This window comes from Rhinolophus sinicus, chromosome X (assembly GCF_036562045.2).
Source record: "Rhinolophus sinicus isolate RSC01 chromosome X, ASM3656204v1, whole genome shotgun sequence".
Taxonomy (NCBI): Eukaryota; Metazoa; Chordata; class Mammalia; order Chiroptera; family Rhinolophidae; genus Rhinolophus; species Rhinolophus sinicus.
Window position 1 is genome coordinate 33,788,527 of NC_133768.1, and position 18,321 is coordinate 33,806,847.

Here is an 18,321-nt window from a genome sequence, read left to right on the forward strand (position 1 = left end):
ATGTATTAGAATGTGACATAGGTGAATACAAACAAGTTTAGACTGAACCTGGCTTCCTGTAACTGGAGAGTGCAGCTATCACATGGAATCAAGTCAAATATTCTCAAGGATTATACTTGAATTCAGCCTTTCATGTTTAGGTGGGAGAGTTAGGGTGAATACAGTAATTGCTTCTTTTTAGGTGGTCACTTTGAGGAAATATTCTATTTCAATGACTGGGTAAAAGTTTTAAAAACATTGTATCATAAAGTATCATGTACATCAAAACTCACAGTAACTGATATGATTCACCTATTATATACTGCTATTGTTATTTTAAAAATATCACCTCAATAGTAGTAATAACATAGATTTAAGTCAGATTTTCTCCCAATGGGCAGTCACCTGGATTTTCCACCCTCCATATATATTCCACATATACTGATGTGGCTAATGTTTTAAAAATGTTATATTCAACATGAATTTCCATCTGTAATTGTGCCTTCGAACTGCAGTTAAGTAGACAACTATGGACCTTCTTCTACAGAAAGGTATCTTATCTATTTTGAGTTCTGCTTAACCATTTAGTTTTATAATAATCTGCCAAATACAGGTGTTATCCTTATTTTCCATATAGTAGAAATGAATGAAGAAAACAGGAGTTTTGCATTGTCAGGAGATATAACTCTTCCAATATATCACCTAGGTTCAGAGAATTCTTTGTTAGTGAAAACTGTCTCCAATCTGAGCTCCTGTGGTTTAAGTAACACAAACAGTTCCAGTGACTTAGGGACTGTCTTATCAGGAAGCAAATCTCTTGTCTGATGACAATGCAGTCTTTGAAGAGTCACCTCAAAATAGCATATTTACAACTGTGACACAAAGTAAACAAACGAATCTTAATGTATTTGGTATTAGTTGGTACTGTAATCTTAACAGTCTGATATTATACATATAAAAATGCATTTGATGAGGATGGCTGTTTTATGAGGAATATTACAAGCTGTTTTTAAAGGTTAAGGGGAATAAGAAGTACAAATTTCCAGTTATAAAATAAATAAGCCATGGGGATGTAATATACAGCACAGGGAATAACTTTGCACGGTGACAGATGGTTACTAGACTTATTGTGGTGATCACATTGCAAGGTATATAAATATTGAATCACTATGTTGTACACCTGAAACTAATATAATATTGTATGCCAACTATACTTTAATAAAAATTAAAAAAAATATTATAAACTTCTTCTGAAAATAAGGTTTTAGTTCTATGGAAGTTTAATAGTTACTTACCATGAAATGAGGTTGTGTTAAAATACGTTTTAGTTCCTTTGCATCATTATTCTCAGGGTAACATGAAATTTCTTCCAATACCTGAAACATAAAAAATAAGCAAGCTATATAATAGTGAAAACAGGATGTCAGATTTTAAAAATATAGAGTTCTTTTAAGTTAAAAACTATGAATGAGTTTTTAATGGCAGGCAAAACAATTATTTTGGAAAAATTCATCATTTTATTCAAAGGTTATTAATATATGAGAGAACTGTATTGATAGCAACAAAAATAAAACAAATTGCTGTAATAGACTCTGCCTATATTATCCAACTATAACCCAAAGGGTTATTGAAAAACACAAAACAAAACAAGTCCACAGCACATATTTATTACAGGTGTAAGTAACTTTAATTCAGTTAATGGAAAAATATCTCCACAAACCTTTTTTCCAAACTCACCACCAAAATGAATCTAATAAAACTTAATAACAGCTTTCTTTTATATTAACAAAACTGTCAATTCCTTTTAGAATGATTAAAATGACATAGATCAAATAAAAACAATTTAAAGAAGAAAAACACAGATAATTTTCCTTGCAACCTGGCAGAATCAATGTTATCTTCCATACACATCTCCCCACATAGAAAGAACCACACCTCTGCCAATGGTTCCTAGGATTAATTGTCAGGGAATCCAAGAGAATAATTAAAAAAACCAAAAACCCAAACTTTTCTCTTTCTACTCAAATTTTCTTCACTAATTATAGGTGTTAACATTTTCTCTGTACAGGTGAAATGGTTGTTTTCAAGGGAAGTTGTTCTTCAAAAGTTATTCCTCAACACCAGGATGGACTTTACCCATTTAAAATTTGGTTATGTGATATTGGCCCTGGGGAAAGCCTTTGTTCTCTTTCAGAGTAAACATACTGTTAGATTCTTAACAGCAGGTGGTTGGACTCACAGAGTGGTTGGTTATACACATTGCACTCAGTCCCAAAAGTGGATCCAACCAAGGATTGCTTCAGCAGGACTGGATGTCAGGGGCACAAAAGTCATCCATCCAGTAGGAACCTATCACTTCAAGTTGGAGACTCTTAATACTGGGGCAGGAAGGGATATTATGAAGTCATTTAGCCTAAGGCTTAGATTTCAGCAGCATACTTATTGTGCTATCGAACCACCTCCTCAAGGTAGAATGAATGAACAGACAGAAACTACATGGTTTCTTTCTTATCTAAATGCATCTTTACCAAGTGACTGGTTATGCTGGTAATTCATACGGTTTAATGATGATAAGCCAACTTTTGGTGTATTTTATGCTTTGAGTTTTTCTACCAGTGAAATGAAAGGATGAAACCATATACTCTCTCTGGTCCCCTACTACTTTCACAGTCTATGATTTTAAACACTGACGTGTGGTCTCCTAAGTTAGAACTGCTCCAGGCTGGTGTCCTGACCACATGGGCAGGCCTAGCAGACCCCACATCCCTGGTCTTGTTTCTCAGTGAATATACGATATTTTCCAGTATGGGTTTAAAATCTGATAGGGAGGGAATTCTGTCTTTCATATTCTTTTACTTAGTAATCTCACTTTATAAGAAACATTTTTTTCAAAGGGAAATATTTGCAAAAAGACTTTTATAACATCAACAAGTGAAAAAAAACCCCTAGGTGTCTAACAATAGAGGAATTGCTAATTCATTATAATTTAGTAATAACAAAGAAAAATTATGCTGTCATTAGAATTTATATATACAAAGACCAAGTAGACACATGGAAAAATGCTCATTATGTAATGTTAGGTAAATGAAAGATACATTTTGATTGAAACTATATGAAAATTTATATGCAAATGGTAGTGACTGGAAAAGGATATGCAAATGAAAATTACTGTGTTAGGGTGATGGGGTTATAAATGAATTTTTATTTTCCAAACTTTTTGCAATGTTATGTGTCTATATTAAAAAAGTTTTAAAACGTCTATGACAGATGTACACTGACAATTTATAAAAATGACTTATATCTGAACTTAGTTGATGTAGATATTTAATTAACTTTCAAACATTACCACCTTAAAAAAGCAACTCAAATTTTCAGAGCATGCCTATTTCCACCAAGTGCAGTAAAATAATTTTTTTAAAAAAGAGAAGCAAAATTGATATGTTAACGTGTTCAAGTTTACACAGCAGAACCAGAACCAGAAATCTAGACAATGCTGCTGCTGAGATTTTTTTCTTTTCTCTATGCAAATACTCAGTGATCAACTTAGAAATATTAAATCTGAGTATAATGGTCCAACTGTGATTCTAAGGAAACTGCCTCTTCCTGTGCAGGAGAAATGTTTTCAATAAAGGTAGCAAATGTGATACCCTGATACATTTACAAAATATATCACTTACCTCTTTGGCTCTCTGTACTGCATCACTCGGAGGATTCCTGATTTGTGGTGAAGACTTTGTGTTAATTTTGTCATACAGCTAAAAGCAAAGGAGAAAATCCAATTAACATTTATCAGTCTTTGCTAAAATCCAGAGCTTCATATTTATTATTTCACCAAACAATATTTTCATCTTAAAATGGCTGACGATTTCAGTGGGATCTTCTTGTTAATCATCTCTTATTCAAGGAAACTTGTCAGAAGACGAGCTGTATGCATACCTTTCTTTAAAATCATATTTGAATAGATGGTCCAAAATTCTGTCAATGTGGCAATTTCCTTATTTTAAATTCATCAATATTTTAGTAATCACAGTATTGTTTTCCTCTGATATAAGCAACATTTAATAAGATGAATACAGAGTAAAATTAAAGAACTGTTTCTGGCCAAGATGCCTAAAAGAATTTTCACGGAAATCTAAATCTTGGGAAAGGGCAAACCCAACTCCTTCTAGGAAGGAATGTTCTCGCAAAAGATTTATGCTTATTTTACTAGGGCTGGTCATTAACAGTATCAGTGCTGGCATTCTCCACAGGAAATCATGGACATAAACTTTTTTTCCTTTTGTATTTGAAATTCAGAGTATGAGAAGACTGTGAAAGAATATAAATCTATTTTAAAAACCCCACACACCTAAATGATCCAAAATTTAACTTTCTGAAGAAAATTAATTCATTAGAGAAAAATCTCTATAGTGTAGAAAATGCAATTAAAATATTACTTTCTACCTTAGATGAAATGTCTCATTCAACAATCTGCTTTGAAAAGTGACAAGTTAAAAATGATCTTGGCTAGTCTGCCACTTCTATTTCCTAACTTCTCTAAAACAGGTGGGGATTTTAGGGGGGTTGGTTTTGGTTTTGTCTTTTTTTACCTCCCCTACTATGCACAACTATGCTAGTTGAGAGGTCAAATATTGACTAAGCATTCTTCAGATTACAGTTAGATTTGTTGATACTCATGTAAGACAAAGGTTTACGATTTGTAGATATTTAGGCTACACCATACATAAAAATGCCTAACAACAAACAAATAAATGCCTAATGACAAATAAATAAATTTATTTTAAAAATGCCTAATGAAAACAATATGAGGATAGAGTAGTGACTATTTTTAAATGATGGCATTAAGAAAGCACTACTAAAACAGAAACCTGTATGGTGTAAGTAGGTTAGTAAAACGCTGGTCTATTTAAAATATTATATTAACATTTAGACAGCTAGTGATGTGTGGCTGTTCCACCAAAGTTTGCCCAAATCTCTGTACAATACAGGTGGGAAGTCTCCATCCTCTGACTGGTTTCTATTTCTAAAGATTGTAAATTTTGGATTTTGGAACTAGGGAATATATTTTCCCATAGAAACGATGTTATACACAGTGTTAGGCTCCTAGATTAGTCTATAGAGATGAAAGCAATACTGTACATATACAGCAAAAAACAGGAGACCCCCTTCCCAAGTAAAGAACCATAAGTTAAATAAAAAACATTTAAAATACACAACACGTAAAAAATACAGTCATCACCTGACATGTCATAATATTGATAATTAAACACAATTAAAAAAGCTACATGAATAATAAAAATATTTTTAAAACTTTTGAATGCTACTCTGAAAAAAAAGCAAATTTAACTCAAGGCTTTACATACTGACGGCACTATCACTTTATAATACCTCATTTCATCACAAAAAGTATTGCCTTTTTTTTCACGAAGGGCTATTACTAGCATTACTTTCAAAAACTTCAAGTATGATTAGGATTAGTTCTTATTTACACATTTAATAAATGCACATTTGTTTTTACTCACAAAGCAACAAAAATTCCACAGCTCCCAGAATTGCTCTCTCTCTGTCAGGAGACTTTTTATTTTTGGCTTGGTCTTACTATGCCAAATACGGTTCCCTAGGTCTTATGTCAGTGTGGTTTCTTGAAGACTCATAGCATAATCAGCTGGAATGGTGATTAAACATACAGATTCCTTGGCCTTACTTCAGACTTAGTGAATCAGAATTTGAAAAGGGGGTCCAGAAATCTGTGCTTTAACAAACTCTTTAGGTAGCTGTAAATCTTTATGCCCAGTGTTAAGTTCTGAGAGTAAGAGGTGTAGTACTAATAATAACAATGACAATTGCTTTTATTGAGCACTTATTAGATGCTAGGTACTACTTAAAGTTCTTCACCTATATTCTTCATTTAACCTCAAACAACTCTATAAAGTTGACACCCCTACTTCCCATCTTTACAGATGAGAGAACCGAGACATAGAGCTAAGTAAAGTGAGAACCACCATTCTGGCCTTAGAATGTCACAGGTTGCAGATGCTTTCAAGGCCCTGCTCTGTGGAAAGTGCTCAGATTAAGTTTTCCTCTGTTCCTTTGGTCTGGCCTGATCCAGTTCATCACACACTCACCCAAAGTTCAACTGAACTAGTGGTGGGATGAGGGCGAGGTGGGATGCTTACTATCAAAGGCAGATACAGTAAGAAGCAATTAAAAAAAAGGGCCTTCTGCCTGAATTGGGGGCACTGGGCTCTGCCCCTCCAGCTCCGAGGAAGAGCACAGGACTGGAGCTCTTAAGGCAGGCACTGGATGAAATGGGTGGTGTCCATGTGGCTAAGAATAGATGGTGAATCTCCACTGCCCGCTCATTAACCAAAAAGGGAAATAAGAGCCAAGGCAGGAAGGGGCAGGGAAGGGGCTCAGGCTACTATCAATGGGAAGGAGGGACCCCTTGTTGATCCACCCATCCATCCATGCATCCATGCATCCACGCATTGAATATTTATTGAGGTCTTACTATACACTAGGCATTCGGGTTCTATTTACTAGGGTTATGAAGATGAAAAGGATGAGAATTCTTGTCCTCAAAGAACTCACAAATTCCAAAGACATGTATAACCAAAGGACCAGAAACGTATGGCAGCTTGGTCCCTTTGGGGACCGGAGAGTAGTTTGGGCTCCAGCAGTATCAACTGGAGAGGATCTCAGTGAGCAGCACCAAGTTATGTGTATGTATAACATGCCAACCTTCATTTTCCCCCTCAATTTCTGTGACTGTATTTTTGCCTTAGGGACTCAAAATATTTTAAGAATACCCATAATACAAAGTGTTTGAGAAACATGGTGAAACAGGTAAATAAAAAGTCATCAACGGATGGAAATTTGAACGCAATGTAACTTAAAAGTTTTTAAAACAGGAGTCAGAAATATGCAGCTTTTCAACTTCTCATTCCTATGGGTCATCTTCATATTGTATGTTGCCTATGAGGTGAAATTCAGGGTTCGAAGTTCAAATCCAGGTGGAGTTTTGTTAAGGTCTGGGGGCAAGTGATAGGTGGTTGGATTTTGAGAACAAATGAAAGCTTCAGCTTCTCTTTCTTAGCACACTTTACCTCCTCCCTGAGTCCATTATGTATAAAGAATATACAGAATAATGTGATTTGGGACTTTGTCTGTTTTGGACTTTCAGCTAAAGTCCAGAGGCAAGGCCAGTAGGAAGTAAGTGGCACTAAGTGGGCTAGGAAACTGCCAGATCATCCCTCTAGGGCTTGCTGAAAGGTGGCCAAAATGGTCCTTCCACACTCATCCCAGCACCCATTCTGCCTACAGAAGCTGAAGCCTGGAATCTGTAGGAATCACAGGATGAGGAGAGCATGTATTTGATTTTCCCTTTCCCTTCCTGATGGGGAAGAAAGGAGAGGGAGTTGCCCCCTTCCTCGTGCAAGTGAAGGATGGTGGATGCTCCAAAAGAATCAAGCACGGAAACTGGAGGTGCCAGCAAGGAGAGCTCACTATCTCATTCTTTGGAGGGATGCTTGCTGAGTTGCAGCAACTTACAAGGCCTGTCTTCGTGCACCAGGAAGGAGCCCGGTGTGAGAAAGTGCTTGGGGGCAGCTTGATATGTGGTGTTTGGGGTTCCAAGTGAAAAGGGACTGTTGCCTCTTTCCTGGCTGGAGGCTACCAGGGGCAGCCCTTGATGGCAGGGTGAGGGCAGTCCACACTGGTGTTGTATGCTGGGGCCAGAATGTGTGTGTTTCTCACTGAGTCAAGTTGCTGTCTCAGAAAGTAATCTGGCTGGAGCCTTCTTGATGGAACCTGCCCAAGAAAGCTGTCTGCACAGAGTAAGTGGACCCAGAAGTTAAGTAGCTGTGCGGTAACAGCTGGGGGCAGAAGCAACCCAGGACAGGGTCAACATCTGGATGTCTGCCACACCGAAGGCATTAACAGACAAGGGGGGCAATGGCTGCATGAGGGACAAGATTATAGAACATGCTGTTTAAGCACTTCTTTCTTTTTTCCACAAACAGACTCTTGAATTCTTTGATATTCTGTAACAGTACTTAAGCATGGGACTGAGTACACAGTAGATGTTTAATACATGTTTCTTTAAAAAACAAATGAGTATTTGAGCTGGTGCATAGGAACTATAAATAGACATACTTTTTAAAAAATTCAGAGTAACATAAAAATAAACAGTGGGAATACTTATTTCTTAGCCTGTTTCTTTAGGAGCCAGATATCATTTATCTTCAGTCCTGCTTGTGTAGTTAAAAAATTTCCTGCAAAATTAAGAAATTATATTTTGACCACATTTAATTTTTTTGTTTTTTGTTTTGTATGTTTCAAGTATGGCTTACTTCACAAGTTTTCAAGGTAGAAGGGATCTTAGATATTAACATGATTCAAATCCTCCATTTTAAGAAGGAGAAAGCTGAGGTCCAGTGAGGCAAAGTGACAAGCTCAGGGTCCTGCAGCCAGAGCAGCAGTGACTAGATCGTGGCCGCCTGGTGAGCTGTCCTTTCTTTTGTACCAGATTAGAATTCAGTAATACACAAAGTCTCATGTCAGGGAGATATCTTAGCAAATACTTGGGGAAAGAACTGTAGAAAATGCCATTTACAGGTTGTAGGAAAAAAATACACTAAATATGACTTGAAGGATATCTACCAATCAACTATAAGCCTTGCCCTGTTAAATAATGTTAGAATCCTAATCCTTTTAGGGCCAGATGGTAAATATTTCAGGCTTTGAAGGCCATTTGAACTCTGTCACAACCACTCAATCCTGCTGTGTATGAGAAGACAGCCATTAACAACTCATAAGTGAATAGGCATGGCTGGGTTACAATAAAACTTTACTTACAAGAACAGGTGGCTGGCTGGATTTGGCCTGAGAGCTGCATCTGGCTGTTCTAGAAGCTTAAATTCAAGGTTGATTGAAATGACAAAATATATTTCCTTTGCTATTTGCTTTCCTGAAATTTGAAGATATCACGTGTATTTGTAAAGCTGAGGTATGGAGGGTGAGGCAGAGGGAGGGAGGGAAGAATATTAATAAATTATCCCCAGAGAGAAAACAAGAATGAATTGATTATTGTTTGTTTTCTCTTTCAAATGAAATTATATTTACCCAGCCTCAGCACTTTTTATTTAAAGAAAAAGGCAAAATGAGGAAATATGAACAGCTGCAAGGGGAACAGACTGTTTCACACTGTCTCCCTCACAGGCAGGCCTGCTCTCGGCCAGTCTCTGGCACTGGGTCAGGTATGACCACACACAGCTACAGACACGCTTTATCTTTCTGTCAAGGAGCACGAGCACAGTTCCATTAGGAGGGAACATTCTGTATTTGAGACGGGGTGTTTTAAACAAAGCAGAATAAAGTGAGTGGTAACGTTAAATTCAACTCTCCTGAGATTGTACTTTCAAACATAAAGACGATGAAATCAGTTTATATGTCACTTTTTATTTACATTCAAAACACTAAATCGTTTCATGTGTTACCATACTTCATTATATCTCACTGTCTTCTCTGATTTCTAGTCCTCAAATAGAAACCTTTGTTTTGCTCATAGTTTATACCCAGCTTTTAGCAAGATCAACATTTAAAATGTGACGGCTGGCAGAGAACCTGTAAAGTTACTGTCACTGGGTTATGTGTCCCACTAGGTTTTTAGTACAGAGAAAACCAAATCCAAGGACCAGAAGGTATATTTGTTGAGAAAGATTGTAACTTTTGTAACTAGACTGCAGACATGGGCTAAATAATGAATGGATTTGTAGAGTTGCAGGGAACCCTGAAGATACTGAAGAAGCTCCTTGCTGGAGAAGAACTGAAGTGTTCAAGAGTCAAATAGTTACAAAGTATGTAATGAAATGTGCCTGTGACCCTAGTAAAACAGATAATAACACAGATCACAAGTTTACACTGCACAACAATGATGGAATTGAAATAACTTATACTGGAAATAGAGACTATCTTATTAAGACTACATTGTTTTGAAGAACCTATGTGATTAGGAACAAAGTTCCAATGTCACATCTTTTCAGTGAACCCAGCAGATCAGTCATATCCAACAGAATTAAAAAAATACATTTGAAACCCAGCAAAATGTTAGGGAAAGAAGATTTATTACTAAAATATAAGGAACTGATATCCAACTACTGCACTGGAGCTGATTTTCAGAAATTAGAGATCGGAGAAATCTTCTGAGATCTAAAATCTATTTGTCTCCTGCTCAAGTTTATATATAAACTTGCTGTCTCTTGGTTAAAAATATGAAAACGCCCTTTTAAATATCTTTGGCATCATTAAACATGACACAGTCCAAACTAGGAAAAGAGCAGTATATTTAACAGCGGCTTAAAGATTGCATGATGAGAAATATAAGTGTGAAAGAAACACACTACAAAATTTAAAATGGCATTTTCAAAAATTTAAGGAGCTATAATTAAACTTTGGGAGGAACTGACATAACCTGCCCATCTTACAAATCTATGAACAATTATGCGTCATTGGGATATTATGATTTACAAAAAAATTAAAATCACCTAGGACATTTTTTCTTTTTTATGAGATACAAAAATGCCTACTTATCAGCACTAAAAATTGTTTTTCCTAAAAATTTAGATTCTACAAAATTTCTGAAAATCAGTTTTTAACAAATAGCTGAAGAAAGCACTCAAAGATTTGTCATGCAGATGATTCTTCATCTGGATGGAGATAAAGCCACATTCATCTGAAGAGTGAACTTCCATTTTATTTGCACATTATCCTTCACCATTTGTACTACGTGCTAACTTTCCCTCTAGAAGTTCTGAAAACGTGTAAATAGCTAAATTTTATAACTCTTAAACTAAACTTGTTTCTTACATTTAAAAAACGGGCATCAACTCCACAAATCTAGTGACCGTACTAAAGTAGCAGGAGTCTCACTTTGGCATTTAGACTTTCTCTGGAGGAAGGTTCAGGGCTGCTACCAATACTATGGTCCAGCTTATATTGGGCAATTCAAGTCAGAAATGGACACCCGATATACTGCATATTGTATTTAGTGGCCAATAAGAATGTTCCTGGAAGCCCTTGAGTTAGACATCCCAGGAAAGCTTTAGCCTAAGAGTACAGCAGTGCAATGCTAGCTTAAATCAAGTTATAAATAATGTATTACAGAATTGTACACCTGAAATCTATGTAACTTTACTAACAATTGTCATCCCAATAAACTTTAATTAAAAAAAAGTTTTAGAAAATTACGATGGGGTGATTACTTGAAATCTTAAAAAGGGGCCCGCTGGCTTAGTAATATGCTACTGTAACTAAATCCATTATGACAGTTTTCTTCTGACAGCAAATAGGAAACTAAAAATTAGTGTATCTGGGCCATCTGAAGATTTCATGAAAGAGTTGTAAAAAATACTTGGGATTATGTAAGCGAAGGTACCCCTAAGGAGGCTTGCTTGGCTTACGTTTTATTTGTCTGTGTATAGACCTGCTTTTAAGTCCCATTAGAACATTGTACTTACGGGGATTTAGTTTTGAATTTAGGAAATTAAGACTTCCTTGACCTTTTAGTTCAATCTAAAAAGACTGTCCCTTTGGTGGACTAACAGTGTTAAGCTACTGTGGCGGATTTCTGTCAGCTCTTTCTGAGAAACTCAAACCCTGGCCTCAGATGACCTAACTTGACTGTTCTCTAGGCCTTTTGCAGTTGCCAAATAACGCTAAAATTGAACCCTGTAAGAAACAAATCATAATGTTTATTCTTGAGCAAACAAAAGAAAGCATGAGGAAAAAGCCTATATAGATGAAATAGCAGGGTTTATTTTGCTTTTAATAAAAAACTTTCTGAAATGGGGCACTTTTTAATACTAGATACAAGAGTTTGCCCAACTGAGAAATTTCACTATGATATAAATTTCTTTTCTATTAAAAAAACCCAATAACACCTGAAACTAAAAAAACAATTATTAAAAAAAACACACACTAAAAACATTTTTAAAGTGTTAAAACCTCATTTCCTAATGAGCTCTTCTGCAATAATATTTAAATGATATTTACACTAAATGAATATACTATTAATAATTTGCTGCTTTAAAAGAAAACATTTACATTAGGTGTGTCTGTCATATACTATTTTATGTAATTACAGATGCAGTACAATAATTTCTGACTTATGATATGACTTTTATTTTGCATAGGTAAACACCAAGCTTTGGTACAAGTAGCTGTAGCAAAAATGAATTTCTGTTGTGGAAAGTTAAGAGAGAAGAAAACAAAAACAGTCTAGCAGAAGTGGTTTTATGGTATAATGTTTGAAGGGCCACAAAGAGAAGAAACAGCTAAGTTCTTGGATTGTGAATGCTGCAAGCCAATCCCATTGAATGTTCTTTAACTGAATTCCTTTGAACCCTGTAAGAAACAAATCATAATGCTTATTCTTGAGCAAACAAAAGAAAGCATGAGGAAAAAGCCTATACTGCATTCCTTTCTAGGGGGAAATCCCCTCCTTTCCTTGAAAATAGCATGAAGAAGAATCAGTGCTTGCAGCACTCTGAAGGCTTTTTGAACATTCCTTTGCCTTCTGGTAAGGTTGGCTGTGATGTCATAAAAAGAGAATGGCACCCGGTGGGAAACACTGGTACCGTGGATAAGCCGATTCATTATTCTTGGTATTTCAGAGTAAATTCCAATCCCTGTTTTAAGGAGTAATTCATCTGAACAAATGAGGGAACTAGAGGGACTCCTGTAGTTAATAATACTTTCAGTGAAAACCACACCTTCCTTTTACAAAGATGTAGAATATAGGAGCTAACTTGGAGCCCAGATAGAGCAATTGCCTGGGGATGGAACTAATAAGGCTGAATTCCCTACTACCAGACAGCTTTACTTTGAAAATTTGGTTTCTCCTATTACATAACTGTCTACCATAAAACACTGACATTGGATGAATGAAACAACAAAATGTGGTATACACAATGAAATATTTTTCAGTCTTTAAAAGGAAGGAAATTCTGACACATGCTACAACATGAATGAACCTTGAGCACACTATGTTAGGTGAAATAAGCCAGTCACAAAAGAACAAATATGGTATGATTCCACTTATAATGTGAGGTACCTACAGTAGTCAAATTCGCTGAGACAGAAAGTAGAATGGTGGCTGCCAGAGGCTGGGAGAGAAGGAAATGGTGAGTTGGTGTTTAAGGGGTACAGAGTTTCATTTGGGGAAGCTGAAAAACTTCTGGAGGTGCATGGTGGTGACAGTTGCACAACAGTGTGAATGCACTCAATGCCACTGAACTGGACATTTAAAAATTAAATGTCCAGTCCAGTTAAAAATTCACAATGGTAAATTTTATGTTATGCACATTTTACCACAGAAAAAGACAAAAAGATTGATATTATGTCAAATAAAATCTACAGAAAAGCTGTGAACTTTGGGAAATGACAAACATGTATTTGAATGTAGAAGAAATTAACTAAAAGAATAAACTAAAAGCTGTCCTTTTGAGAAGGTACCCCCCCATTGCAAAATACATAAAACTATGTAATTCATCATGTTTTTAAACAAAAAAGATAATTTGGAGTTCTTCCACAGGGCACAACTACATGTTGGTTAATAAAACAGTTCTTGGGAAAGAAGAACAAATTCAACATTTTAAAGTCAGTAAAAAGTAAAGTGTTAGCCATAGAAGTAAATATTGAGATGGGGAAATCAGTGTAATGACCCTGTGAAAGCTACTGGAATGACCCTTTCAGTGGGCTCTGTGAGCACTGCAGAGGGCAGGCAGCTTGGCTTTGCTAGACAGGTGTTAGGACACAGGGACAATGCCAGGAGACACTGGAAACCGATGTTTGTAGTGGCAGCAATGGATTCTAAATGACACTATGGGATCCACAGTACACAATAACCCATAGCACATGGAAGAAACTGCCAACAGTGCTTTCCCTTAAAATAACACAAAAAGGGTAAAACAGATTTTCTTAAATAAAAAGAAATATGTTACTTTTCATTTTTTCACTTTTAAAAGATTTAATTGAGATATCATTTATAAACTGTACAATGTCCCTGTGTAAGTGGATGATGATTTTTGGTAAATTCATACAGTTATACAACCATCATCTCAATCCAGTTTTAGAACATTTCCTTCATTTCTGAAAGTTCCGTTGTGTTATATCTAAGAACTCTCTGCCTAATCCAAGGTAATGAAAATTTACTCCTATATTTTAAAAGTTTTATAGTTTTAAGTTTACAATGGATCTATGATCCATCTTGTGGAAATTTTTGTGTATGGTGTGAGGTTAAGGGTCTAAGTTCATTTCTCTGCCATATGGACATCCAGTTGTTCCAGTACCATGTTTAAAAAACAAAACACTATTCCTTCCCCACTGAATTGCTTTGGCACCTTTGTTGAAAATTAATTGATAATAAATAATAAATAAACAAACCCTCATACAAGGATTTATTTCTGAACTCTATTCTGTTCCATTGATCTATGTCTATCTTTACACCAATACCATACTATTTTCATTACTGTAGCATTATAGTAACCTTTGAAATCAGTTCTCCAACTGTTTTTCTGTTTTCAAAACTGTTTTGTCATTTCCATACAAATTTTAAGATCAGCTTGTCAACTTCTACAAAAAGAAAAATCTGTGGGGATGTTGATAAAGGTTACATTGACTCTACAGATCAATATGGGGAAAACTGCCATCTTAACTATATCGAGTCCTCTAATCCAACAATATGATATCTCTCTCCATTTATTTAGATTTTCTTTCAGCAACATTTGTAGTTTTTAGTGTACATGCCCTATACTTCTTTTGTGCCATCCACTAAATATTTTACTCTTTTTGATAGCATTGTGAATTTCTTTAATTTTATTTTCACATGATTCAATACTTGTATATAGAAGTATAGTTAATTTTTATATATTGATCTTGTACCCTGAAATCTTGATAAACTTGCCATTAGTTCTAGTAGATCATTCATAGATTCCTTAGGATTTTCTACATACAAGACTATTTCTCAGGTGGCCGGATGGCTCAGTTGGTTAGAGCATGAGCTCTGAACGGCAGGGTTGCCGGTTCGATTCCCACATGGGCCGGTGGGCTGCACCCTCCACAACTAGATTGAAGACAACGAGCTGCCGCTGAGCTGCCGGAGGGGTGGCCGGATGGCTTAGTTGGTTAGAGCATGAGCTCTGAAACGGTGACTGGACTTGGAGCTGAGCTGCACCCTCCACAACTAGACTGAAGGACAACGACTTGTAGCTGCTGGACCCTGGAGAAACACACTGTTCCCCGATAGTCCCCAATTAAAATAAAAAGTTAAAAAAATTTCTCTGCAAGAAGATGGTATTACTTCTTCCTTTCTAATCTGCATGCCTTGAATTTCTTTTTCTTGCCTTACTGCACTGGCCAGAATCTCCAGTACAATGTTGAATAGAGGTGGTAGGAGTGGACAGTCCTTGTTTTGTTTCTGCTTGTATTAGTTTTCTATTGCTGCTTAACAAATGACCATATACCTTAGTAGCTCTTGGGGGGGAGGGAGTTAAGTTTATTGATATCTACATTAAGAATGAAGAAAAACTACTTTGAAAATATTCAGGACATATGATATCGCTAGCTCTCTTTACCCCCGGAATTTTGTTTTAAGTGGTACTTTTCTACTGACACTGATACTGCCATACACTGATGGAAACAGATATGGGAGATTTTGCCCATCCAGTTAGTAACAGTGGAATGAGAGAGCCCAGTACCCAAAGTGAGCAGCAGCGCACTTCAATCTCCAGCCCCAGGAGGTAAGCAATACAAGAACCACCACCACTGGCCCACTGTCCAGCTGGTTTCATATTTGCCAAAGCGGATTCTTAAGACGGCATGGGACCCTGAGAAGGTACCAGTAGCTCAGTCTTTGAAGGTCCTCAGATAGGCTTTATTATTCCAGACATTTAAGTGCCAGTCGACTGGACTATAAATTCATGGGAAACTTAACTTTGGCATTTCCTGACTGGTAATCTATTTAAACATCCAAATTTAACAATGTATCAACTTATTTCTCAGACCCCAACTGGCTCAAAAACATCAAATTACTGCAGAAGTTCCATTTTTTTCCCTTTAGGAAACTTCTAAGTTCTAAAAATATGCTGTTCCCAAATATGACTACTAATTTAATATCATCTCAAAAAAGCAAAATAGTAAATCAAGAGTTGTAATTTTCCAGTGCTAACTCCAGGTCAGATAGAAAATCTCTCTAACTTTCCCTAAACAGTAAACAATTATAAAAATAGATGTCAGTAATATTAAATATGGAGGATTCCAGATATGTTTATTTCTAATGCAATATTTAAAACTATTACTTGATCTATTATAAAAATCTACTTATAAATTAATATAAAACTGCTAAATTGAGTTGTTACTGCAGTTAATTTTTGTTTTATTAATCTAATCACTGATTATATTTTTAGAAAAAATAATTTTAGGATTTCCCACAAAAATAATCTTAATTAGGTGGGGTATCACATTTACTATGGAAACAGCAGTATGTAATAAATGTTAACAGCTGTTCGGATGTATGACAGATGGTGGGTAAATGTTTAAAACTTAGTTGTCAGAGTTTGGCAGAGACAGATAAATGTCATTTAACAATGTTTTAGAACACTGTTGACTTACAAAATAAACATTTATTCTGTAATAAGAACATTTCCATAAGAAATTGAGAAGACTGAGAATCACCACCAAGTAACACTTGCAAAATGCTTTTTATCTAAAAATAAACTTGATTTTTCAGTCCATCAAAAATACGTCCATCATCTGACCATCCAATTTATCACATACAAGTTCCAGCCCAAAACTGATTCAAAATATCATTAAAAGATACAATTATAGTTTAACACCAATTCCCAAGAAAGCCTGATTAAGGAACAACAGGGTCACATTTCACTATTTTATATTAGATGTGGGTAATTCACACTCACACCTGAAGAATCAGTTCTGGGCAAAGTCAGTTTTCCATGCTGTACTGGGCTGAATACTGTCCCCTCAAAATTAATGTCTACCCAGAACCTCAGAATGTGACCTTATTTGGAAATAGGGTCTTCACAGATATAATTAAGATGAGGTCATACTGGAGCAGGGTGGCCCCTAAATCCAATGACTGATGTCCTTATAGAAGGACATGTGTAGACACAGAGTCACACATACAGAGGAGAACTCCATATGAAGATGAATGCAGAGATTGGAGTGATGCATTTACAAGCCAAGAAACACCAAGGAGGGCTGGCAACTACTAGGAGCTGGAAGAGGCAAGGAAGGATTCTTCCCTGGAGGCTTTGGAGGGAGCATGGCCCTACTGCACATTCATTTAGGATTTCTGACCTCCAGAACTGTGAGAGAATCATTTTTACTATTTTAAGCCTCCCAGTTTGTGGTACTTTGTTATGGCAGCTTTATCAAATTCTATCGTACTACAATTGATCTATGTATTTCATACACAGATCATCTCTGCACAGTGCTTTTAATTTCTGAAAGTAGACACACTGGAATAAGCTGGGCCAAGCACAGCTCCTCCTCAAGCCTCTATTTCTTCCCACAAAATGATGAGCAAGCAGCATGTCTTGTGGAGCAGCAGGTGGAACTGGTTGGGTAGCAAATATTTAGAGATTCTGGATCTATTTGTAACTACAGATTAAACTAGGTATATTTTACTAGAATTTAAATAAGAAGCATTTCCCCCTTCAGTGGAACCACAGTATTTCTTCTTTGGTTTTACTGTAAATTCTTTCAACCTGACAGATGTTTTGTTTCCTCCAAACAAATGCTAACAATGTTTCCTCGAATTTTGAGCTTGTTATTGTTTTAAAAGTACAATTAGAAAAAATAAAGTACTTGATGAACTTTTAGTCTTCCATAGGAACTTAATACTAGTTCTTTTCGTCAGCTTAAAAATTGTGGCTTCAAACTTAGCTATTTAGAGTATCATTGAATTAATAGGAATTATTTAAATGTAATAAAGATATTTCATAACATGGCTCAGTAACAATCAATCCATGGTCCACAAAGCTGTGGCATTAGGTGTCACTACTTGGAATCCTTAAAAAGGAAGCAACGTTGATTTTGCAAAAACAAAACAATAAGTAGTTACCAGAGGGAAAGGGGGGAGGGGGATGTAGAAGACGGTAAAGGGGGTCAAATATATGGTGATGGAAGGAGAACTGACTTCAGGTGGTGAACACACAATGTGATATACAGATGATGTATTATAGAATTGTACACTTGAAACCTATGTAATTTTACTAACCAATGTCACCCCAATAAATTTAATAAAAACTGAAAACAAAACAAAAC

At 36.0% G+C, this 18,321-nt stretch overlaps 1 protein-coding gene across 16 annotated transcripts in view; it reads right to left on the minus strand.

Annotated features, from left to right (window-relative positions):
* The window catches only part of CASK (calcium/calmodulin dependent serine protein kinase), a 358,208-nt gene that overhangs the window by 52,391 nt on the left and 287,496 nt on the right, over positions 1-18,321 (minus strand). For 15 of the 16 annotated variants that reach the window (XM_019747875.2, XM_019747874.2, XM_019747869.2 and 12 more), the window contains 2 exons: positions 3,657-3,734; positions 1,275-1,355 (listed from right to left, as the gene is read on the minus strand). In XM_019747875.2, the coding sequence (XP_019603434.1) occupies positions 1,275-1,355; positions 3,657-3,734 (159 nt within the window). Of the gene's footprint in view, positions 1-1,274; positions 1,356-3,656; positions 3,735-5,501; positions 5,561-18,321 lie in introns of those variants that run through there. The other variant, XM_074324237.1, reaches the window with a different exon arrangement.